The sequence below is a fragment of the Gracilinanus agilis genome, chromosome 3 (genome assembly GCF_016433145.1).
Source record: "Gracilinanus agilis isolate LMUSP501 chromosome 3, AgileGrace, whole genome shotgun sequence".
NCBI lineage: Eukaryota > Metazoa > Chordata > Mammalia > Didelphimorphia > Didelphidae > Gracilinanus > Gracilinanus agilis.
This window is the reverse complement of record NC_058132.1, coordinates 602,750,096-602,777,252: the sequence shown is the minus strand read 5'-3', so window position 1 is coordinate 602,777,252 and position 27,157 is coordinate 602,750,096. Positions and strand designations below refer to the sequence as shown.

The window sequence follows — 27,157 nt, the reverse complement described above, 5'->3', positions numbered from 1 at the left end:
AAAAAAAAAAAAAAGAGTGTATGTCCTTCAATTGGGGAATGGCTGAACAAATTGTGGTATATGCTGGTGATGGAATACTATTGTGCTCAAAGGATTAATAAACTGGAGGAATTCCATGTGAACTGGAAAGACCTCCAGGAACTGATGCAGAGCAAAAGGAGCAGAGCCAGAAGAACATTGTACACAGAGACTGATATACTATGGTAAAATTGAATGTAATGGACTTCGGTACCAGCAGCAATGCAATGACACAGGACAGCTCTGAGGGATTTATGGTAAAGAACGCTACCCACATTCAGAGGAAGAACTGCAGGAGAGGAAACATAGAAGAAAAACAACTGCTTCAACACATGGGTTGAGGTAGACATGATTGGGGATGTAGACTCGAAACCACCACACCAATCCAACTAACAACAATTTGGAAATAGGTCTTGATCAAGGACACATGTTGAAACCAGTGGAAATGTGCATCAGCCATGGGTGGGGGGAGAGCGGGGGGGTGGGGGTAGGGGAGTGAAGGGGAAAGTAGGAGCATTAATCATGTAACCATGTTAAAAATGAATATTAATAAATGTTTAAAAAAAAAAAGAACAGTCCACAAAAGGGCCAGGTTCACATGGGACTTCATCATATAGTTGTATGTATAAATAAATAAGTTGCCCAATCATCTGAAATATCTCATTCAAGCTCTACGTGAGCCATTAGCAGTGGAACTTATGCTTCTGGATAAAGAAAAAAATGGCACAAAATTAAATTAGAAACTAAATTAAAAAAATAAAATAAATAGTACCTTCTGCATAATATGTAGTTTATATAATATATAGCATAAATAGTGCCTTTCCTTATAATCTTACATGCCTTCCCTTTTCAGATTATTTCCATTTATGCTATATCTTGTATTCGCCTGGATATTTATACATTGTTTTCCCTTTTAAAATGTATTCTCCAGAGCAGGTACCAGTTTTCCCCCCTTTTATTTCTTTACACATTTAGCATAATGACTGCTACATAGTTTCTGTTGACTGGTAGAGTACATGCAGAACACACTGGCAGTATAAGAATCATTCTAGAGAAAATTTTAATTTTTAATTAATTTTTAATCTTTTTATCTGCAAAAACTAACCTCTTAAAAAATCATATCAATGACACTGAAAAAGGTTGCTTGTAACCATGTAATCTCAATTTAACTTAATTTGTGTTAGAATAAAGTGACGTTTTAATGTTTTGCAATTTAAATCACAGATTTTAAAAATTGGTCAGGGGTTACCTAGTTCAACCCACAAAGAAAAGGTATCTTCATTGTCACATGCCTGAAAGTTGGTTATCCAGCCTTTGCTTGAAGATTTCCAAGAAAGCAAAATCCTTCTGAGGCAGTTCATTCCACTTTGGGTTAGTTCTAATGGTCAGCTTAAGGTCTCTGTTATTTCTTATTCCTCTAGCTCCTCTCCACATGCAACCCTTCAAATACTTTTAGACAATTATCCTAGGATTCTCTTCTTTAGGCTAAACATACTCAGCTCCTTCAGCTGATTTCATCATATTACAAATACCCAAGGCATTTAATCATATTGGCTGTCCTCTAGACATGTTAAAGTTTATCTACGTTTTCCTTAAACTATTTTAACTCTTGTTCTCCTTTAACTGTAATGCCCCAAATTGAAAACAATACACCAAATTAGGTCTAAGGTAGAGGACAGTGGGAGAGCCACATCCTTATTTCTAGAAGCTAAGACAAGACTGCACTTTTTTTGTGTGTTGGGGGAGAAAGGGGTTGAGGTGGGAGTAGGTTAGGGGTAGGACTACATTACACGGTTTATTTGAACCTCAACCTCTAAGCTCCTCCGATATTTATAAGTGAGGCATTACATAGTTTCCCCATTTGTTACAAGTCATTTAAAAAAACCCATTAAAAGCAAAGTTTTTCACAAAATTGTGTGACAATATGAGGGGCAGAGGGGAAGGTACTTCCACGTTACTGTGAAATAATATTGGCTGTCTTATGCCACTGTTTTTTGAAAGATATTTGAACTAAGAGAAAAACTATCATTTTTCTTACTCAAATGGATCTGGGATCTAATCAATTTAGGCATTACTTCTGATGCTGTAGATCCCAATTCATCTATTTCTGTTCATCCTGTGAAATTCTTATCCACATCCTCTCCAAAGCTCGCCAGTGGAGGTCCATATAAAGTGGGTGAGACCTTCCTAACTTTATGATGATATCTATGGAACATCTGCTTTGAACATCCAGGATCAATCCTCTTCTTGCTATTTGATCAAGTAATTTTCTCTTTCTGCCACAAATACTCTGATGATATACTTTACTCTTGTTCTTCAGTTTCTCCTTAGTTACAAGTTGCAGCCTGCTCCCTCTTTCCATTAGCCTCTTTGTAATGAGTTTTTCTGAGGCAATGGGGCTCCAAATCTTGCTGCTATTCTCCACCACCAGTAAAATGTTTGTTTTGAAAAAATGTCCCTTTGCAGTTAGAAGTAGCTTGGGAAGAATGAGCTATACACAAATTGAGGATATCCTCAAAGAAATAAACAAGCTTTACCAAACAATATCCATCAGTAGATATTATCAATAACAACTGACTGAAAGATGCAGAGAATAAGAACCCATTTTACTAAATTTTTATATTGTGAAAAAGCATTTGACTCAGTAGAATAAAATACCCCTTTTCAGGCACTTTTACAATACAGTGCTTCCCATTCATATGTCAAGGGCATTTAAGATTCCTTAGTAGATGTAACAAAAGAAAAATTCTTCAATTTCAATTCTTCAAACATCAGGCAATGAATAAAACAAGGAGCTGTACTCTTGCCAAAAACATTCAAATGGAAGAGGCTTCTAGTAGAGAGTTTAAGTTAAAGAGGAATTCCTGTGGATGGCAAGTCTTCTAGTTAGTCTTCTTTGCCAATGACACAAGGTGAGTACATCAAATCCCAAAACAATGGAGAGCCTCCCAGGAGACTGGTAATCTTTCAAATGAGTTTGGCCTAACTATTTGCACAGGAAAGACCAAATGGATGAAGACTGTTTATTGTCTAGTTTTCAATATGCATCTGAATGGATACTCTATAGCTTTGTCCAAGAAATAAGACAATAGAGATGATAAGGAGTTGGGTGCAGAGTTGAAAAGAATAGTTTGGATTCCTTTTGGGAAACTGAAAAGCATTTTTACATTTTTCTCAGTACTAGCAGTGAAGAGAAATCATGAATTTTCTAACAAAATTCCTCGTGAAACTTAGTATTTGGTGGATATTTTTTTGAAAAAAAAATCAAGTACTCTAAATAAATCAATAAAAGGTGCTCAAATTCATATCCTGATTTAGAAAGAGAAAAATAACTTCATAAAAAGTTGCAGCTATGAATAGTAAAATTAAATTTTTTTATGTTTCTCAATTAAAAAAATCCTCATCATTCCCTAAATAGAAAATAGAAGAAAAGATCTGCTCGTTAATAAATCATTTGCTTAGTATAAAAAAAAGCAATTCTCATTTTATTTGAAAGGCTAAGATATCTTTAAATATGAAAGGATAAGGAACTCAAAAGTGTGATGATACATTTTTGTCTTATTCTAACAAAAAAAGGAAATGACAATTGTTAGAGGAGGCTATAGGATGACAAGCACACTAAAATACTGCTGATGGAGCTGTGCATTAGTACAACCATTATGGAAAATTTTAAATATAATTTTAAAGAATTTTATCATTAAATGGCTACATGTTGTTTGTTGTTGTTCAATTGAAGAGAAACAGCAAAGTGGGAAAATACTTGCATGAATTATCACTGACGATGGGCTGATAATTATGAAGTGATACAAGTGTCTTAGAGTTCTTTTTTGAATTACGCAACAAGAGTGACCACATTGGTAATATCAGCTCTTTTTACAATGGTTACGTCCCTTCAGTTTCCCTTTGTTTTAGGAGATAAAACTTGAGTCACTTATTTAAAAGGAATGAAGGCTACTATAAATGGATGGGATGAGAATAAAAGTTGCCAGATTTTACCCTCTTCACAAATGTCAGAAACCTTCTTTGAATCCAAGATATGCATGTAAACAGGCAGGGAAAGGCTGTCATTTTGTGGAAGAAACCATAATACTATCTTATTCTATTCAAATGAAAACATTGTAAAAAAGAGAAGTTATAAACTTCAATTCCAGTGTGGGAGGAAAAAGGAAGAGAAAAAGCCCCTAGGTAAACCATAAGAAACTTGGAAGTTGTAATAAAAGCTCAATACAGCATCAACCCAAGTAAAAGCTACTTAGAGAAGAACTGGTCCATGTTGGTAGCCCAGAAGTATGATTAGTTCAAGCTCTAGGGTAGAACTTGGATTTTGCTGCTTACTTCACTCTCCACCTGTAGCTCTGCTTACACTGAACAAGATGCCCCCATGATATAGGTACCTGCTGGGGAGTTCTATTGTTAGCTCCTTGAGGGCAGAGGCTGTTTTTTCTTTTATTTGCCAGTGCTTAGCACAGTTTCTGGCACATAGTAGGCTGTTACTAAATGCTTAACAAACTGAAACTACATCAAAAGGATATGGAAACTACCCCTCCACTATAATGCAGCAGCTTTCTTAGTGTGGAAGATCCCTTCATTCCTTCAGCCTTTTCACAATGGGAGATTTCTCTGATTGGCCATTTTTTCCTATGTACCTCTATTTTAAGGGACCTGGATTAGCAGTCAGATTCATACCTTAATTCATTCTGAGGCCTGCTCCCGACTTTCTAGAATTTCTTTTACATCACCCTCCAGCTGCCTTCTCACATTGGGAGACAGATCTTGCCACGTCATTGGCCCCTTCCTCTAGAACTTCCATTTTAGGGAGAAGCCCCAGCTTCATTGCTCTGGGTCCTGCTCTTAAATCTCCAGACTTCTTTCTTTACCATGTGCCCCAAGTGGGGCTCCCCATCCCTACTCTTTTCATTTCTTCCTTTGCTATGCTTCCCTATCAGAATGCAAGTTCCTTAAGGAGAGGAGAGGTTCTCTTTCATTTTGTTTCTATTTGTAACCCCAAGCTTAGCACATACCTGGCATAAGGCAAGCATGTCAGAAATATTTGTTGGCTCAACACAGATTAGTGTAGGTGATTTCATACAGATTACCTTCATAGATTCATGCAGGCGATTTGTTAGTGAGGAGAAAACCAACATAGCACTAGGAAACTGCTCTTCGGCAGAGATGACAACCAAAAGAACACTATGACTATGACTTTGATTCATAAATACCTGGACTTTCAACAGCCTTGAGTTAATCAAGTCTACAGTCTTCTACAGTCACAAATAGTACCCGAGCAAGTATGATATAGGTTAGAGAAAAAAACAGGCCTCTGGGGACAGAAAATAAGGAAAGAACTGAAGCTCTAGAAAAAAGAATAAGAATGGGGGTTGGTGGATAGGAAGCTACAGTTTGTTAGGAAGAGAATAATCTTGGGCAAAAATAAAGTCATCCTCTCCAATTCCAACATACATGGAATAGATAGGAAAAGAGACAGAAGTACTAATAGAATGAGAGGCCTAAAAGTCGGTGAATAGAAGAAACCTGTGGTCTAGAAATCCTGGTAACTAGAAAGGAGGTAAGAGGAATGAAAAGGCCCAAAGAAAGGGCAGGAGTTGTCCACAGACTTGCCAGGGAGGTCCCTTTGTTGCTAGTTCTATTGTCTGCTGAGTATGCTTTGTCAAAGTTGCAGGGCTGGTGGGGACAGTGCCAGCAACACTTACAGAAGGAATTAATAGAGATTTATTAAGTGTCTGGGCATGTCCTAGTTTACCAAAACAACCTCCAGAATGCAAATGGTAAGATTTAGCTTGGCTCAGGTTTTAAATATCATGTCTCTCACATCAACCTTGGCTTCTATGGTGATCAGAGACCTTACCTTCCATGGCCTATCTTCTCCCTATCCAACATCTAGAAACAGAGCAGGTAAGTAGTGGTCCTCTTTTCTTTGTATTTCTTCCAGGTAAGATTGGTAATTTTGCAGATTTTAAGTTATGAGAATTGCCCCAGAAATACCACCTTACTCAGGTCCCATATTTTAATCTTCAATGAGAGAATGGGTTAGTTTGTTGAGTGGCTGGAATACAACCCAGTTTAATGACATTACAATCTTTGTCTTGGTCAGAACCATATGGACAGATGAATAGATTAAGGAAAGAAATTTTCTCTTAGGTTTAATCAAAAGGACAAAGAGCCGAATATGCTTGAAAATGGATGAAAATCTTGGAAAGTTAGACAAGGGGCTTTTGAGATGATACAAATTCAATCGGTGTTAAGCAGAAGAGATAGGAAGGGAAATAAAGTCCCTAACCTCTTTCTAGGAAAAACAAAACTTATAATTTATAGCAACCAAAGATTGTAGAGAATGGGTAATCACAGAAATGAGTGTGGATATAGGAGATCCAAGTGTCTTATAACCACAAAAGGCAGAAATATTTGCTTTTCTTGCCAAGCAGAAAGACATTGCAATGAAAAGTAATAGGGGCAAACTATTATGGACAAGGTTGAAAATATTTAGAGAATCACTTAACAAAACATTGAAGAACAATAAAGGGAAAATGAGCCTATAGACCCGGCATGAGATTCATAAGCCACAGGGAAGTGTCTGAGGTCATTTTTGAACCTAGGACCTCTCAACTCCAGGCCTGGCTTTCTATCTACTAAGCCACCTATATGACTCATTTCCTTTTATTTTAACAAGGCAGCTGGTTCAGTAAAACAAAATGTAACCTTAAAAGTTCTTAATTTCATATACAGTTATGATAGCTGTGTTTGTGGAGATAATTTGAATAATCTGATTATAACATCAAAATGCAGAAACTAAGGTATTTCTTGCAGTGTTTATAGAAAATAAACATCCATAAGGTAAGTTCTCAAAAATGCTATTTGCAGAGAACATTATATTAATTGAATAGGACCCCAGAACCTGATAAAGTCTCTTCAATGAAATCCATTATAAAGCAAAAGACATCATTTTTCCATGTGAATAGTTACACCAAAGTGGATGAGAGAGGGAATTAGTTCATCAATATATTTACCTTGGACATGCACTCTAGTTACATAATATTCTTCAGTAATTATTTAGTAATGTTCTGCATGCAATTAGAGAGGTCTCATACCTCCAGAATGTGGTAGGAGGACATAGGGCTGGATTAAAAAACAGGAAATTGCAAGTATTTTCAAAGATCTTAAACTCTTTGTTGCTATAAAACTGCATCTCTTTAATGCCAAAATTCTCCCTGTGTGTTGTAGGAGAAAGAGCATTTGACTGATTTGGAGTTAAAGGAGCTCAGTTCAAATCCCACTTCCAATATTTAAGAGTAGGTTTATTCATATGTAAAATACAGATACTAACACCTTTATTCTTTGTCCCACAGGGTTTATGGTGGTAACCTCAAAGCACTACATGTTATTACTATTAAAACATAGTTATGAATCATGAGATATCATAATCTCAGAAGAATCCAAGTTAAAAGTCATATGAGGTAATGCAAAGATCTAAAACAGGTATAAATAAAAAAAAACAGAATTTTGCACATTACCAAAGAACTAATTAGGAGCAAAAATGGTATAAAAAAGATTATGTATGACTGAGAAAGTGTCCAACTTGTAGTTCAGTCTTATGGCAAGAATGTTAATCAAGAGATGTTTGGATAGCTTGAGTGTTCTGATACCCCCAAAATATTAAAAGAACCAGAAGAGAACATCCATGACACTGGATGGTGTCCCTTAGGAGATTTATCTAAAAACATGAACAAAAGCTGCACGAAATAAGAAAATATGAGTCCAGAGGTTGTCATGTACATGTCATTTAAGTCTCATGATCATATGAATATGAATAAGACATTTTAAATATATAGGTCTATCATTATTATTGAAATTAACATCACAAATGATATAGGAAGTTGTATTTATATTCAGATCATAAGGTGACATAGCTGTAATATTAGTAATTTATCTGACTCAGGTTATCAGGGAAAATAAAATATATAGACATACATATCACTCTAATCTCTTCCCACTTTAAAAAAGAAAATAGTTAGTCCAGTGGGTTAGAGAATAGTGCTGATGAGATAAATACTATGATCCCTCAAAGGGAGTATTGATAGAAGAAATGAAAATTCTTTGCATGTATACTGTATACATAATAAGTTATCTATTATATTATCTAATATCTCATATATTGTCTAATATTCTATTATATTATCTAATATCTTACACATTATCTAATATAATAGATATATTACAATATCTAATAAATCCATGCTTTTGGCCACAAATGAGGCAAGAACAAAGTATATGAATGGTTAAGCTTACAAGGTTTCCAGAAAAACAAAATGGGTATAATAATTCCCAAAAGATAGCACATTTAAAAGATTTAAATGGTTTTTAACTTAGTCTAAGTTAATGCATTATACATACCTATTCTTCATTAGACGAACTTCTCTCTTTCGTGCCGCCTCTTCTGCAGGTTGCGTGGGAAGTGCTGGGGATGATGCCATAACAACACCAGGTGCAATGGTACTGGTGGGTGCTGTTCGAATCTGGTATGTTTGTACATCTCCAGAGGCAGCTGAGAAGAAAAAAAAAAAGGGACACAAGGTGTTAGATGTTAAGGCACTACAATATACAACTGTCATACAATTGTTAAACTAGCAATACTATAAACTTGGCAAAGGACAAAAATGGGATCAAAGGATTGGAGGATTCTGGTATTATTTGGGTCATCAGTGGAAACTAATTCCTGATTTAATGTATTCATGAGTAAAGCCACTTGAATAGAAAAGGATTTAACCTGCACTGTTATGTATTATTATTTCTTTTCACTGAAGAATAATTCTGTTCAGTTAACAGTCTCACCAACTTTAGATCTAAAAGTTAAGTAGGAAATAGCTTGGATGATCTTCTGAGACAGTGAGTATGTTCCTCAATGCCTTCGTTTGATAAAAATGATTTCATATTTTAGTATTTCAAGCAGAATCTCTTGCCAGGATATAAAATTGACCAAGAATTTTCAAATGTAGCAACAGAGATAAGAAAATAAAGCATTATGATCCACTGTTACAATTTTTGAAATGAAATAAAACTTACACTATCAAAAAGTATTGTTGCTTTGAAACAACGAAATTATTCACGCAGACACATGTTTTAATTGGTAAATAAATTCAGGTTGTGTTTTACTAACCAAAATAATCAAGGATTGCGGAAAGAAACACAACCAATATTCTTTCCAAATAAATTTCTTCTAAACTTTGATCAATATCTATACTCCCAAGGAAAAGAAATTTAAGGAAATTTCAAAGAATTCCAAAGTTTTCATGAATTATTCTTATTTACTCCCAGACCTACCACCACCTTATCAGTACCAATTAAAATGTGTAGTTTGGGGGAGAAAAGTTAAGATTTATATACTAAGACATGTTACCATCTTCAAACTGACGTTCAGAATTCAAATTCACTGACATCCTGCTTTACATTTTTTGAGTACCTGCATGTAAAGTGAAAAGGTGTTTTATTCCCATTAATATGCAGTATAATGTTTTTCAAAACGTTATTCTTTTAGTAACAGGATATGTTCTGTAAACTTCCTAGGCTCTTTAAATAAACTAAGAAATTAGGTATTTGATTTTTTTAGGATTATTCAAAAGGAAAATATTCAAATTGAAAAGGCAAAATAGTCACTGTCCAACTTAAGGATTAAAGGATTATATCTACAATGGAACATTTTAAGGAAGTAAGTGATAGGCCTACTGTCTACTATTCTAACTTATAAACTCTAGTTTTAGAATGAGAAATTAAAACTAAAAGCTAATGTCAATTTTTATATTCTCAATGTGGCATGAATTCTTGAAAGACCCAGGTGGCTTCAAAGAAAAACTAACAATTTTTCTTTATAAGATTTCTAGAACCAAAATAGAAGGAAATAGGCTTTTATCAAACTAAAAAGTTGATAGAATGAATTTGCCTCTATAATGAAACTATATTTATCCACAAAAGGAAAAATGTTAAATATTATTATTAGAGAGTAATGGAAACAAAATTCAAACAATTATAATCTTCACATGAATATATATACAATTTTTCAGCTTAAAATATTTTAGGAAGCAATTACTAAACATTATTTACAAAGAAAAGGTGGTAAAATCTTTTCAGGGAAAGAGAAATAAAATTTCAAGGCAGAAAGGGACCTTAAAAATCATCTAGTTGAGGGGGCAGCTGGGTAGCTCAGTGGATTGAGAGTCAGGCCTAGAGACAGGAGGTCCTAGGTTCAAATCCGACCTCAGACACTTCCCAGCTGTGTGACCCTGGGCAAGTCACTTGACCCCCATTGCCCACCCTTACCACTCTTCCACCAAGGAGCCAATACACAGAAGTTAAGGGTTTAAAAAAAAAATCATCTAGTTGGACTTAGCAGTGGGGTCCATTTTATTCAGTATACTTTCCATGACATCACATATTATATCTTAGCTCTGAATATGCTTAAACAAAAAGAAAGCAAGACTACCTTTTAAATGTTTGTGCCATGATATTGCAGTTCAAGAGCAATGTTGAAACATTTTAGAAAGAATATAATAGTCTCTTATAATGAATAAGATAGATGTTGAAGCTTCGAGTGTTTTTTTCAACAGTGACTTACACTGTACTTACTTTTGCTGCTATAGTTTGTCAAGTTACAATCCTCTGGAACAATCACAACATGTTAAAAATTCTGAAACTCTCTTACCTTGCACAACAACTTGATTGCTAGGTACGAGAATCTGTTGCCCATCAGTGGTCTGTGCATACTGCAGGATGGTGGTGCTGGCCTGAGTGGCAGCTGCATTTGTCATAGTTAACGTTTGTAGGCCCTGTACTCCGTCTGTGCCATTGTTAGCCAACTGTATTGCTCCTCCCTGGGTAATAGCAACTAAAACCCAAAGAATTTTACTGTTATAAATAAAAACAACAGCCATAAAAGACTGTAATATATGTATATTTATAAGCACACAAAAATATTAAACATTTATTGTTAACTAAAACTACCATAGCAGATGCCACAACAAAGAAAGGTTTTATTATTTCTGAATTACATGCTTAAGAGTTTTCAGATGTGAACCAATGCTAATTATTTTATTGTTGCTGTAATTATTGTCACTTATCTGATGGAAAATAATGTAATCACATATATTCCTCAAAAAAATCACTAAGATAACTATGCATCTGTAATAAGTGTAAAAGCTTTCTCAAAAACTTAGAGGAGATATGTGGGTATGTCATTAATATTATTATTATTATTATTAAAACAGGGAGAATAATACTTGTACTGGCTACCTAACTGGGATGTTTAAAGGGAAAAGCTAAAGCGATACTGAAATGCCAAGTGCTGCTACTGTGATTCCATTTTAAACATTACTTTACAGAATTAAGTATTTAAATGACTCAGTAAGAAAGCCATAATCACTTATGTTACAATGGGAAAAAAAGACTATAGTAGCAATTCAAAACAATGCTTTGTGGGAAAACCTCCAAGAAATCATTTAGAAATCAACACTGAAGAATTCAAGTGGCTAAATGTTAACTAATAAATTAACTGACAAAGACTGATCAAATACCTACTATGTGCCATATACTGAAAGGCAAAAATAAAAGTCTCTCCCCTCATGGAGTTTATATTCCATTGGAGAAGACAACAGGTGTATGTAGTACAAATATATGAGTACATGCACAGAATAAAGAATAAATATGAAGGTAAGGATTAGGGGAGGAGAAACTAAACTACCAACCTTAAATGACCCTCTGAATCCTTTATTTCTAATATAAACATAGTATTTTATGATAGTTACTCTTCAAGAATTCCTTCAAGGGATAGAAGTTATGAAATGGAAAATCAAACAAAATTACCTTTAAGATGGGATTAAAATTTAACCAAACCAGCAAAGAAAACATACAAAGATTACCGATACTGGTTTGTTTCTTATAAGAGAAATATATAGCTCTCTATTTACATTCAAGCTTTAAAGATGAACCTTTATATAAGTGATCTCAAAGTTTTTTGATCATTTACCCCAGTAAAAAAAAATTTGAATATGCAGCCCCAATATGTATATTGATTTACATATAAATTATATAAGTAGCACTATATAAATAGTTATGTATGTTATAAAATAGTCACAAAAATAGAAAAAACATTTTTTAAGGGCTGAGGGAAGGGGAGAAGACAGGGAATTTAGCTGCAATTTCTACTTGGATTGTAGTTAATTTTTAACTACCAGAGTGGGATAGGAGGGAGTGAGGAATTATTTGTATGACAGTAGATAAAGTGGGTAGAAGAGTTATGCTAGATACAAGACTATGGCTGGCTATTAAAAGGTAAGTAAATATTTTCCATCTCCCCCTCAACAATTGTTTGGAGTTGTTAGAGTCATAATCAGCTTTCACTTCTGTGACTCTGAGCTCCAATGGGCAAGTATTTTGTTGCACAGTCTCAATGAATACCCTCTATGCTAGTATTGTTAATTGGAATTTGGGAAATGCCATTTAAAAGTATATATATATTTTCTATGGACACGTGGGAACTATCAAACTACATTTCCCGTGGTCCAACAAGTTTCCGGTTCTGGTTCTTTGGGTGTGGGGACGCCTGCGTCACCACGCATGGGACAGTTTAAATGAGAGGAAATCCGAAATAAGCTCTCTCTCTCTTGGCTAGCAGGCTTGGGGAGAGACGAGAGGTAACAAAATGGAGGCGGCAGTTTTGAATTCTTACCGGTGCGTGGTCTAATGATCTTATCAGCATGGCCATGGTTTTAATTAAACTATTAATTTCTATTATTATATCAGTCTTTATTATTTTTAATTGTAACAGTATCCTTGCCTCCTTCCAACTCTCTTTGAGGAACATAGTTGGAGCCCTGTTCTAGATACTTTACTAATTGTGTGGTCCCTGGTTCCCAGTCACTTAACTTTTCTTTGAGCTCATTTCCAGTTATAAAGTGAAGAGATTAGACTCAATAACTTCTGAGGTCTTTTCTTTAAAAACAAAATAAAAACCCCTTACCTTTTGTCTTATCATCAATTCTTAGACAGATAGGCAAGGGCTAACCAATTGGGGCTAAATGACTTGACCAGGGTCACACAGCTAGGAAGTGTTTGGAGCCAAATTTGGATCCAGGTCCTTCCAAACTCCAGGTCTGGCACTCTATCTACTGTGTTACCTAGCTATCCCTGTGAGGTCTTCTCTAGCTCTAAATCTACAATTTTATGAAATCAATGAATAGTAATCAAATCAACATTATCATTTCTGGTAAGGACATATATCAATCTACAAATGTTATCACCAATCATTCTGATATTCCTATCAGAGACTCCTTTCTAGCAATCAAATGTTATCTCCCTTGTAAAAGGGAACCTTTTATTCTCTTTGTCTAGTTGGAACTAACACTTTAGTTAACACTAACTTAAATACCTCACTAGATTGTGAAGACAGGTTTAACTCTCCTTTGCCCACCTTTAGAATGAATCAACACAAGTTTGAACTAGATGGAGGAGTTCAAAAACCACTTCGTGAATTTACACCCTCAGAAACTACTGTGAATCCTTTCGATGCCCCCCTGGGCAGTGCTAGACAATTTGGAAGACAAGAAGCCACAATAAAAGGTCCTGAATTTCTAGGCTAGAGAGTTCAACTCCTTAGTTGGCTTCAAGGATTTGGACTTAAGTCAGCTTCAAGAAGAAGGTTGGCTCAAGGAAGAAAGTTGGCCTCAGGAATCACCTTCAGTTCAAGTCATTGTCTTGACCTGCCTCTTGGAGGGAACTCGAGTGAGTGGATAGTTAGCTTTCCCTTCTTGTCTTTAGGAGAGAGTTAAATTCAGGCTGAAGGTCAAAAAGTCCTGGCTGAGTCAAGCACTGGAGCAATATTTGGTTAGATAGGCTAAATAGTCTTCTCTACCCTTTTGTATACTCTACTTTCATTCTTTCCACTTCTTTTGTAAATAAAAGCTATTAAAGGTCATTTTGACTTTGAGCAATAATATTTTGAATTGGTGACTACCATATTATTTATAATTTTCATATTTTAGTCAACCATTAAAATTTAATTCTTACAACCCACCCATTGAAATGTATGCTCATTTAGGAAAGAGATTATTTTGATAGTAATTTGTATCCCAAGCACTTAGCAGCACAGAGGAAGCATAATAAATTCTTACTTTCATTCTTTCTTACTGTAATTCATAAGATACCCTTGGGGTATATATGTCTCCTACTTTTCAGATCATTACTCTAAAGTACTGGAAATACAGTATTTAGATCCAATAACCAGTTCTTTTTATTTGAGGAAAAAAAATCAAGGTAGTTGATTTTTAACTTACTAGAATTATAGGGGGTAGTTCTGCTCATTTAACAGAGATAAAGAAAAAGATATCCAGAGAACAAGTGGAATAAATCTACATCGACAAAACTCTGAAATTTTAGGCACATGCTAATGGGCATCAGATTCTTCATCTGTAAAATAAAGGAACTGGCCTTGATAACCTTTAAAGTCCCCCCCAGCTTCATATCTGTGAAATATTTCTGTAAAATTATTAGCTCAAAGGAACTTTTAAATCTATCAATTGGCTAGCATAGGGATAAAAACCACTATCTTCCCATACTGACTAGCATAAGCAGAACTCATCTTCTTAGAGCGCTACTTTGGAATCAGAGGGACCTGGTTACCAATCCTGCCTCTGACATATAATACGTATAGAACTTCAGAGGTCCTTTAGTTTCCCTACATGTAACATGAAAAGCTTGAATTGAGTCCTAGAAAGACAGGGCTTGAGCTAGGAGACCTCAGGCCTATCCTCACTTTCATACTGACAAGCTGTATGTTGTCTAATAAGCTCTACCTGCCTATAATCTCTCTGTTCTTCAGTTTTTGCTTCCATGAAATTATGCTGACTAGACCTTTGCAGAGTTTTTGTAAGCATCAAACAGAATAAGGGATGTGACTCTCCTTTCCAAAGTATCAAGGTCTAGAAAGACAGAAGGTAAATGGATTCTCTATATTTTTCTTTCCTGGCTAGTCAGTCTTCTCCTAGGTTCCTTATTTCCTTCTCGACAGGGTTTCTCCTCACCTTAAAAAAAGAACATATACAAATTCCCTCTCATTTAGCTGAGTCCATTATTTAACTCTTCCTCATCTCTGCCCTGTATTCAACTCATCTTCACTTAGAAAACTTATGATTTAAATACCAAAGCAATTATGATATAGATTATAATGGCTGTATGAGTTTTTTGCTATGATTGTACACTATAAAACTATTCTGAAAATAGGACAGTATTTTATTTTTAAAATATTCTGTTCATTTCCATTATCCCTAAATCTCTTCCTTTCTAACCTAAAGTATTTATGTAATAGACAAATGGAAATATTAGTTTCTTTTCAATTTTAATTTATTTTAAAGTCTTGTTACTTTTACCTTGTGAAAAATTTCAATTAGGAAAGGCAAAACAAGTTCTTAAAGCAATAAGCAAGATTGATAAGGCCTGGGTGGGGAAGGGAAGCATAACAGTGTTTCTATAACTTTTTTTAATGTTAAGAGCTACTAGAAAGCAAATAGTAGTGGAGCTGAAAAAGTGGTCTCAAGCCTGAGGAGCTGTGAACTTTTATTCAATAATGAGGCACGAACAATATTTTGAATAACTAACCTATATCACTCAGGGGATTAAGGAATGCATTTGAAAAAGTATGTTTTTCATTTATAGATTCTCTAAAGCTGAACCAGGGAGCTAAATGATGGGGAGTATAAAATTTTATAAAAAAGTACAGGATGTGAAAGGGTCTAAGTGAGAGAATTGGACAATAGAACATGTCCATCATAAAAAGGAATCTCTGTGAATTTTTCAAGAGGAATTTTACCTTTGAGAAGTAAAAAGTAGGCCATCTTATTTTCAATATTGTTCTATGTTTGGAGCCATTATATTGCCAAAGGGAACTATATCAATTATTAGTCTTACAGTAGGGATAGATTTGAGTACAGCAAGCCACTGTAACCCACTATAAAAATTTAGAGGTGGATTCCCTTTCAAAAGTGTAAACAAGAGGCAAATTCTTTGGGGGGGGAAAGAATTGATTTTTGTATTAAAAATATCTAATAGTTTCCTTGATTTGACATATTCTTTATATAACTGGAGTGGAAAATAGGGGTTGTTTTGTTCATCAGAATCTCAGTTACTAAATAAACTTAAGGAGACATTAAAAAAAAAAAAAAAGAAAGAAAACCACACACGACTACATTTTAGTTAAATTCTACACCTTTAAAAATTGTTGCTGGTCAGTCACGTTTAACTCTTCATGACCTCTTTTGGGATTTTCTTCTCTAGTTTATTTTATAGATGATGAAAGTGAGGCAAATAGGATTAAGCCACTTGACCAGAATTATGTAGCTATTAAGTATCTGACACCTAATTTGAAGTGAGGTCCTCCTGACTCCAGGTGCAGTGCTCTACTCACTGTACCACCCAGCTGGCCTCCAAAAACAGTTCCTTCTACATAAAGACAATAGAAAGGGAAGTGTAAATAGGTAGCCTGGAAAATCATATTGCATAATTTCATAAATTCAAAAAATATTTTTCTATTCCTCTCTTAGCTCTTTTAAATATAAATGTTCATTACTTACTGTATTGCCCACTGCTAGTCTGGTAGATTGGAGTTGGCACCGTCACAGTTGTAATGGCAGGTGCTGATGTCTCCTCTTCAGACTTTTCTTCTTCAATTCTTGGAACTCCAGGTGCATCTGAGGATAAGTCATTCAAAATTTTCCTAGAAAAATAGCATGTCATACAAATCAACATAAAAGCAAAACAAAATGCCCTCAACAAATGTAAGGGATTAAAAAGAAAGCTCAGAGAATAATAAAGTTACTAGTGTTTATGACTGACTACAAATGTAGGAATTTGGAGATTTACTAACTAAATAATATATTAAAAAACAACAACAACAACAACAACAACAACAACAATTGTTGGAGTTAATACATCATCTAATCCTAGAAAAGAAAGTTTTCAACATAGTTTGTGTCAAGAAAGTAACTACTATGAGGGAACAACCTGATATAGTAGAAAGTGTCCTGGTTTTGAAGTTAGACGGCTTGGGTTCCAATGTTGGTTCTGTCATTTACTGCCTGCGTTGTATTGAACAAGTAATTTGATTGCTTGAGGCCTCAGTCCCCTTCTAGTTCTAAGTCTATAATCCTATTGGAAGCAAAGGATGTCATTTATATAGACTAACATGAATTAGATTGCAAAAGCTTATTATTTGAAATGAAGTAACTGCTGATGCTTTAAAAGCTACTATGCTGGGATAGTGAGGTGACTCAGTGGATAGAAAGCCAGCCCTAGAGATGGGAGGTCCTGGGTTCAAATCTGACTTCAGACATTTCCTAGCTGTGTGACCCTGTGCAAGTCACTTAATCCCCATTGCCTAATCCTTACCATTCTTCTGCCTTGGAACCAATATACAGTGTTGATTCATAGACAGAAAGGAAGGGTTAAAAAAAAAAAAACTACAAGTGAGGAAACTCCCTTTATGGATATAGACTGGCACTTCCTTAGCAATTTACAGTTGCCTGATGCATTAAGAGTTTTAAAGGCTTGCCTAGGAGACCCTGAGTGTGAGTCTTCCTGAGTCCCAAGAACAGCTCTCTAAGTTACTTTCTAGTTTCACAACAATATCAATCACACGTTATAATCACATCCCACTAAGTAATGGGTGGTTATTACTAATCCAGTCAAGTGTTTTGAGTTCCAGGTAGATTACCTTTTGATTAGTATGTTTTATGAGGCCATATTCCCATCATTCTTTTGCATGGTCACCTTACATGCCTGGAATGTATTCCTTACTTACCTCTACATCAGAGTCTCTCTTTTCTTTAAGATACAGCTTAAGCAGCACCATCTTCTGCATGAAGGCTTTCCTGATCCACCCAACTATAAGGCCCTTTTCTCCAATATAATTTGTATTCAACTGTTTTGTGTATATATGTTCATCTTATACTTGTGTTGTTTTTCTGTGTGTACTTTTGCCTCTTCCATTAGAATGGAAGCTCTTTGCAAAGAGATTATTTTATTCTTTATTCTTGAATCCCTAGAGCCTAGCATAGTACCTTAATATATAATTATAATATAATAAATATAATATATAATATATAGTAACATAGCAGGAACTTAACATATTTGTTGATTAATTGATAACTTCATCTAACTTGTTTGTGTGGAAGCAAGTACTGATTGGTTATTTTTATTATTAGAAAAATATTTGTTTTTAAAATTCCAAATTAAGAGTTAATGTCAGTTTTTCTGAACAGGCTTTAAAAAAATTGATCCCTAAAGAATAGCTTACTATTGTCTTAGATGATAGCTCCTCTTCCCATATACACACAAAAATATTTAAGAAAAAAATTTATATATAAACTTTTTAATATATACATATATATGAACTTTTTTCTTTAACTGCTCAAAACCAATAAAGTTGGAAAGATAATTTAACATTTTATAGCACTGTTAATAGAACCTCTTTTGGTTATATTTATATTTGTTAACAACAATGAATTAAATAGTTAATTCAAGTTTTTAGAAAAAGAAATATTGCTGAAAAATGGTCAAAGAACTATAATCAATGCAATAACCAATCACACTTCTAGAAGACTAATGATGAATCATGGACTAGAGCTATAGGATGAGATATGTTTCAGATATAGACAATATGTGGATTTGTTTAACTTGACTGATTTTTTTTTTTACAAGGGAGTTAGGGATGTGCTACTTAGTAGAAACGTTTAACAACTGACTCAAAAAAATGTGCAAAGGACACATTTTTAAATTTAAGCTGCATTATAAACATTTATCGCTTTAGGCTTAGATAATAATCAAATCAAGCCTTGATGTGTAGAATTTGTTGATTTATGAGGTTTAAATGGTCACACTAAAAATGTACAATTAAGCTCTGAGATGGCACAAATTAGTTCTGGTACAGTCTTAAAGGGAAGTATTACTTTCTTTTATTGTTGAGTATGTGGATAACAATAATAAAACAATGAAAGAAAGGAAAAAGTATAAATCATTTAAAAGTACATAAAAGAGGGGAAGTTAGTTAGTTAGCACAGTGGCTAGAGAGTCAGGCCTGGAGGTCAGTGGCCCTGGGTTCAAATGTGGCCTCAGACACTTCCTAATTAACTATGGGACCCCAAGCAAGTCACTTAACCCAAACTGCCTAGCCCTTTATGATCTTTTACCTTAGACAGAAAGTAAGAGTTTAAAAAAAGATACATAAAAGAGAGTTCAAAAGTAGAAATAGAGAAGCAAGGCAAATAAACTATATAAGTGGTTCACATTTCCAAACGCAATTTTTTGTTCTTCATATCAGGAATTATTTACATTTGTGGATGTTTGTCAAATTCACAATTATAAAAAAATGAAAATTTAAAACTTGATTAAAATAAATTCAATAAGAATATGCTAGAGGTCTACTTTGTGCTAGCTTGGAATTAATTGCTGTTAGGAAATAAAAAGACGTTATGAACAATCTTTGACCTTTAGTAGTTAACATTCTTGTTGAAGAGAGAAGACAAAACACATAAAGATGTGCAGGATTTCATTACTGAGAGATAAATGGTCAGGACATTGCAGATAGATTAGTATTATGGACCAAAAAAATAGAAATGGGGTGAGTTTCTGGAGTGGTAAGGAAGGTAGTCTAGCATCTAGATTCATCTTGAAGAGTAGGGAGACTATTTTTTACAAGATTTGCTTTTCTTTTTTTTCATTGGTAGGTGAAGGAGAGAGGAGACCCTAGTAACAGTGTTGCCAAAAAAACCTCAAAAATTAATGAACGATAAGAACAAAAAAACTAAGGGTATTCTCATCAAATGGGGAACAGAGGAATAAATTATGGTACATGAATATAATGGAATAAAAAGGATGGTTTCAGAGACCAGGGAAGACTGCTATGAACTGAAGCAGAATGAAGTGAGTATCAGGAGAACAATTAATACAATAATAACATTGCAAATAAAAACAACTTTGAAAGATTTAAGAACCCTTATCAATGCAATGACCAACCATGACCGCAGCTAGACTAGAGAACAATACTACCTACTTTCTGACAGACAGGTGATGGGTAAAAGTTGTAGAAAACATACTTTTTTGAATACAGCTAATGGTAGGAATTGGAGTTTGTATTACTGTTTCCCTGAAAAAAGTGGTAGAGTAGAGGGGACTAGGGATAAGGATGCCAAAAGAAGAAAAAGAAAATAAAAGGTGGTCACTGAAGCATTTAAAAAAAACACAAAAAAGAACAAAAAGGAGGAAGGAAGCACAGAGAAGCAGAACTGCTTTAAAAGTTACATGCTGAATGGGATATAAATTTGAAAAATTTTTGATAGGGAAAGCTATAAGTGATGAGTTTTCCAGGCACAAGAACACCTTGAAAATAACTGTTGGTGTAAAAGTATAAACCTTGTGGAACAGTGAGGCAAGAGAGAACAACAGATCAGAGAAAGCAAAGAACCAACTGGAAAGGTAAGAGAACCAGTTTAGTATAACAACATGGAATCCAGAGAGACTGAGAGATTTAGGTATGAAAAGGATATTTGTGGTTATTGTTCAGTCATTTTTCAGTCCTGTCTGGTACATTTGTCCCCTTAAAATTTTTTTATTCTAAAGATATTTTATTTATTTACTTATTTTACCAATTACATGTAATAGCAAATTTTCACATACGTTTTTCCAAAGTTATAAGATCCAAACTGTCTCCTTCCCCATTCCTGGAGCTGGCAAGCATTTTGATTTGAGTTGTATAAGCATTATCATGCAAAACATATTTCCATATTGTTCACTTTTATAAATGAATAATCATATAAAATCAAACTCCCAAAACAAAAACTCAAACAACTGAAAAATTGCATGCTTTCATCTGCATTCCAACCTCAACAGTTCTTTCTCTGAAAGTGGATAGTATTCTTTGTCACAAGTCCCTCAGAATTGCATGAAAAATTGCATGCTTTCACCTGCATTCCAACCTCAACAGTTCTTTCTCTGAAAGTGGATAGTATTCTTTGTCACAAGTCCCTCAGAATTGTATTGGATCATTGTATTGCTGAATGAGCTAAATCTATCACATTTGATCATTCTACAATATTTCTGTTACCATGTACAAGGTTCTCCTGGTTCTGCTTTCTTTCACTCTGTTATCAATCCATGAAATTCTTTCCAGCTCTTACTAAAATCATCCTATTCATCATTTCTTATAGCACAATAGTATTCTATCATCAAAATATGCATCAGTTTGTTCAGCCATTCTCCAACTGATGGACATCTCTTCAATTTCCAATTCTTTGCCACCACAAAAAGAGCACCCAATGACTCGTGTTCTTATAAATTTGACTTAGTTCTCTATATATTTGAGAAATTAGACCTTTGTCAGAGATTTTTGTTAAAATTTTTTCCCCCAGTTTGTTGTTTTCCTTCTAATCTTGGTTATATTGGTTTTGTTTATATAAAATCTTTTAAATTTAATATAGTGAAAATTATTTATTTTAGATCTCATGATATTCTCTATCTCTTGTTTGGTCATAAATTCTTCCCTTCCCCATAGATCTGACAGGTAAACTATTCTATGTTCCCCTAATTTACTTATAATATCATCCATTATGTTTAAATCATTTACCCATTTTGAACTTATTTTGGTGTAGAGGGTAAGATATTAGTCTACATTTAATTTTTGCTATATAGTTTTCCAGTTTTCTCAGCAGTTTTTGTCAAATAGTGAGTTCTTATTGTAAAGAGTGAATCTTTGGCTGATAAGCAGCACCTTTTAAGTTAATCAACCCAAAACTTAAGTACCCCTACTTAGCACCTTATCAGTGTAGGAAAATATAAGTAAGGTAATGGGGTCACCAGGGATATTATAATAAACTAAGGGGTTTGTGGGAATATACTCTAGGATTTATGAGAGACTGGATCAGGGTGAAGAGACCAGACTTTACTGGATTTCCACAGGAATGACAGTTGATCTTAACTGTCACCCAGCTTCCACTAGACCAGAGTATAGTAACAGGCTAACAAGGTAAAAAGGGACTTAACAGCTTTAATTATGTTATACTAAAAGGTGGGAAAGGATTTCTATACTTAAAATCTAAAGGATAAAACCACAGGGCAATGGGAGGACTTATTCTACTCTTATCTAAGTGATCTAAACTAACAGGGCCCAAGGAGCTGTAAATGGAGTCTCTGGGTTTCTGCCTCAAACCTGGAACCTGCCAAGCTTGAGTACAGCTAGGGTTTTGTGGTTTTGGGATTCTCACTGCAATCCACTGATGATCTTTGGATGCCAGGAGCTAAAGTTGTCTCAGGAACCAAGTAGAGAGGGTTTTGCTTGAAGCACTGTCCTCCAGTTCTCAAACTTCACCTCTTCTCTTGGCTCTGTAGATCTTGTCCTTTTGCTAGATGCCACACCACACAGGATCCCAGGGGAAATCAGGAAGCAGGGTGTCCTTTGCTCTGAGGTCTCCCAGGCTGGCAACAGTTTTGCCCACCACTAATGGAGTCCACATTTAGGGCACAGATAGACTTCCTCCTCCCTCATTCCATCATGGAATTCCCAGCTCCAGCACCTTCCTGCTATGTACATCTTAATTCCTAATAACTAGCTAATCTCATCTTACTCATAACACCAGTCAACTGGTAGAGTGGGTGACAACTCCAGAGGCCACTCCTCTCACTTCTCCATCAGTGCTAGGCAAATTGAAAGACTGGGATGGTTCCTGTAAAGTGGGGAAGTGACATGGAAAAAGGACTATAAAAAGTCCTGAATTTCCTGTTCAGGGGACTTCTCCTTGAGGCTTCTCCTTTGGAAGATGGCTCCTTGGGGCTTTGGAGCTTTGGGCCTTCTGACTGGACTTTTCAGCTTCGGGATTTCGACTTTTGGCTTTGGAGCTTCTTGGAGTCGGGGACTTTCTTGTTGGTTCACTGCTGCCCCTGTGAGCTTAGCTCACGATGGTTTTTCTGCATGGATCCTACCTGATGTGCTGGTGAGTGACTAGGATTCCTACATGGAGATTAAAACTTTGTAGGAGACCAAGCTTCATTTCACTGGATGTGCCTTCGGTGTAGGCTAGGCAGTCTCCTTACCTCTTTCCCTTCCACATTCTCTCTTTTTACTAATATTCCAATTAACCAAAATTGTTAAAAGCTACTAATAGTTTTCCTGACTTAAGGGATAATACATTATCATAAAAGCTGGGATTTTTGGTTTTATCAATTACTAGATTGCTAAAGTATATTTACCCCATATCTATTCCATTGATTCACTATTCTGTTTCTTAGCCAGTACTAAATTGTTTTTGATGATTACTGCTTTATAGTATAGTTGAAGATCTGGTACTGGTAGGCCACCACCTTTCACATTTTTTTCATTAATTCCCTTGATATTCTTGATCTTTTGTTCTTCCGGATGAATACTGTTATTATTTTTTCTAGTTCTATAAAATAATTTTTTGGTAGTTTGGTATAGCATTGAACAAGTAAATTAATTTAGGTAGGATTGTAATTTTTATTATTAGTTTGGCCTACCCATGAGTAGTTAATGTTTTTCCAATTGTTTAGATCTAACTTTATTTGTGTGAAAAGTGTTTTGTAATTGTGTTCATATAATCATATAATTCTTGTGTTTCGTCTTGGCAGAAAGATTCTCAAGTATTTTATATTGTCTAGAGTAATTTTAAATGGAATTTCCCTTTCTATTTTTTGCTGCTGAACTTTTTTGGAAATATATAGAAATGCTGATGTTTTATATGGGTTTATTTTGTATCCTTCAACTTTGCTAAAATTATTATTTCAATTAGTTTTTTAAGTTGATTCTCTAGGATTCTCTTAAGTGTCATCTATAAGGAGTGATAATTTAGTTTCCTCATTGCTTACTTTAACTTCTTCAATTTCCTTTTTTTCCCTTATTAACGATTCTAGTACAATATTAAATAATAGTGGTCATAAAGGGCATCCTTGCTTCATTCCTGATCTCAGTGGGAAGGTTTCTAACTTATGCCCATTGCAGATGATATTTGCTGATGGCTTTAGATAGATAATACTTATTATTTTAAGGAAATGTTTGTTTATTCTTATGCTTTCTAGTATTTTTAATAGGAATGTGTTGTATTTTGTTAAGACTTTCTGCATCTATCAAGATAATCATGTGATTTCTATTAGTCTGGTTACTGATATGGTCAAATATGCTGATAGTCTTCCTAATATTAAACCAGCTTTGCATTCCTGGTATAAGTCCCACCTGGTCAGGGAATAATCCTTGTGATATATTGCTGTGGTCTCTTTGCTAGTATTTTATTTAAGATTTTTACATCAATATTCATTAAGGAGATTAGTTTGTAATTTTTTTCTCTGTTTTTGGTCTTCCTGATTTGGGCAGCAACACCATATTTGTGTCATAAAAAGAATTTGGTAAGATTCCTTCTTTGCTTATTTTCCCAAATAGTTTATATAGTCCTAGGATTAATTATTCCTTAAATGTTTGGTAATATTCATTCCTTTTTTGTTAATCTGGGCATTTTATGTTTGTTAACATTCATCCATTTCATCTAGATTGTCAGATTTATGGTCATGTAATTGGCAAAATAGCTCCCAATGATTGTTTTAATTTCCTTTTCATTGGAGGTGAATTTACCCTTTTAATTTTGATACTTGTAATTTGATTCTTTCCTTTGCCTTTTATGCTCTATTTTGTTTGTTTCTTAATAAAACCAACTCTTTGTCTTATTAGTCCCAATAGTTCTCTTGCTTTTAATTTTATTAATTTCTGCTTTGATTTATAAGATTTCCAATTTAGTCTTTAATTGGGGATTTTTAGTCCTTCCCCCCCCCCCAAGTCTTTTTTAGTTGCATTCCCAATTCATTGATCTGGTTTTTCTCAATCTTATTGATCTAAGCATAGAGGGATATAAATTTTCCCTTAAGTACTGCTTTGGTGGTATCCCATATATTTTGTTATTTTTGCCTCCTCATTGTCCTTTTCAATTAAATCAATGATTGCTTTTATAATTTGTTCTTTGCCCTATCCCTTTTGAAGAATTAGATTATTTAGTTTTAAATTAATTTGTGATATCTTTCCAGGAATCCTTATTATACTTTTACATTTATATCAATCAATTAATATATAATCAATATGTATACTTATAATTTTAATTGTATTATGATCTGAAAGAGTTGCATTTATTATTTCTGCATTTGCTTGCAAAGTTTTTTATGCCCTAATTTTTTGTATATGTATCATATTCTGTTGAAAGGTATATTTCTTTTTATCCTTATTTAGTTTTCTCCAAAGATCTATTATAATTTTCTAAAATTTCATTCACTTCCTTCACTTCTTTCTTGTTTATTTTTGGTTATATTTATCTAGTTCTGAGAGAAGAAGATTGAGTTCCCCACTAGTATAGTATTACTCTCTACTTTCTTCTTAAACTTATTTAGCTTCTCTTTTAAAAATTTGAAGGCTATACCATTTGGTGCTTACATGGCAAGAACTAATAATACTTCATTATCTATACTGCCTTTTATCAAGATGTAATTATCTTCCCCTTATCTGTTTTAATCAGATCTATTCAGATCTATTTTTGTTTTAGCTTTGTCTGACATCATGATAAGACACTCCGGCTTTTTTTTTCTTTTTTTTTAAATCTCAGTTAAAGCCCAATAGATTCTGCACCATCCTCTTACCTTTATTCTCTGTGTTCCTCCTGTCTCAAATATGTTTCTTACAAACAATGTATAGTAGGATTCTGGTTTTTAATACACTCACTTCCACAGTAGGTTTATGACAGAGCTTGGGACTTCAAGGAGGTGGCTGTGGGGTGCTCTGCTGTTGGCTTTTGCAGGGCCCCAGAGTCTTGAAGTTGGCATGGGCCTAGGTTTAGAATCCGGTGCAGTAGGTGGTTGGGTGGCTTGCCCTTCTCTCAGTACAGTTTTACTTCTGGTTCCCTTCTTATCCCATGAAATAAAACACTCTCTGCCTACATTTCAAGCTTTTTTTTCCTCATTGACATTACTTCACTTTGCCCCCTTGTGGGTCTATGACTAGTATTCATTTAGAAATGCTATTTTAAGGTTGGTTTGAAAGGATTTTCAGAAGTTCTAGCTTTTACTTCCATCTTGGTTCTGCTCCTTGTATTTGACTCTTGATGACACCATTTGAGGTTTTCTTGGCAAAGAAACTGGAGTGGTTTGCTATTTCCTTCTGCTGGTCTGTTTATAGATGAGAAAACTGAGGCAACCAGGGTTACTGACTTTCTCAGGGTCACAGAGCTAGCAAGTGTCTGAGAGGGCCAGATTTGGACTCAGGAGATGAGTCTTCCTAATTCAAGGCTTAGCACTCACTACATCCACTATCCCACTTAGCTTCCCTGAACATATATAGCTTTCTTTTTACAGACTAAGCACTGAGGCCCAGAGAATCAGAGTAACTTGTCCAAAGTCAGAGCTGAGATCTCCTCTAAGAAAAAGTGAGTAGTAAACAGACTGAGGGGGAGAACATAACCTTAGAAATAGCCAGTAGATTTGAAAATGATAAAAATGGGGATAAAAACCAGGTTTCAGGAAATTAAAGAGAAAATAAAATGGTAAAGAATTTGTGATTTAAAGTATTTAAAATATTATTGTTAGAGAGAAAAAATACACATGGCTTGTTTTTATTGCCTGTTTTAGATTTGCATCATGTTAAAAAAATGTAGTGTAACTTGGCCTTAAGAGATACATAAAAATTTAAGTTAAAATGCTAAGTTGATGTACTCTAAAGGAAACAAAAAATGAAACCATATAAATTGGTAAAAATATACCCAGTTCAAGCAGTTCCCAAAGGCTTCAATATTGGTCAACAAATATATGAATTTGGCTCTAAAGAAATGAACAGAACTAATTTGTCTTTAAACAAGTAAAAAAACCCTACAATTAAGGTGTGATTATTTTCCATTTCCGCAAGAGAGTTAAAAAACAAATGAGACATGAACAATGAATGTTAAATAGAAAGGGGAATGACTAGTATGGCACAGTGGACGTAGCTGGTTCTGGAATCAGGAAAGCCCAGGTGCGAATTGTCATAATATGTAAAGGGTGTGTGACCACAGGCAGG

General features: G+C 34.6%; 1 protein-coding gene across 2 annotated transcripts in view; it reads right to left on the bottom strand.

The window, feature by feature from the left end:
- CREB1 (cAMP responsive element binding protein 1) overlaps positions 1 to 27,157 on the bottom strand; it is a 117,478-nt gene that overhangs the window by 19,546 nt on the left and 70,775 nt on the right. The window contains exons 5-7 of one of the 2 annotated variants that reach the window (XM_044670688.1): positions 16,647 to 16,789; positions 10,730 to 10,912; positions 8,428 to 8,578 (exon numbers count right to left, since the gene is read on the bottom strand). In XM_044670688.1, the coding sequence (XP_044526623.1) occupies positions 8,428 to 8,578; positions 10,730 to 10,912; positions 16,647 to 16,789 (477 nt within the window). Of the gene's footprint in view, positions 1 to 8,427; positions 8,579 to 9,430; positions 9,490 to 10,729; positions 10,913 to 16,646; positions 16,790 to 27,157 lie in introns of those variants that run through there. The other variant, XM_044670689.1, reaches the window with a different exon arrangement.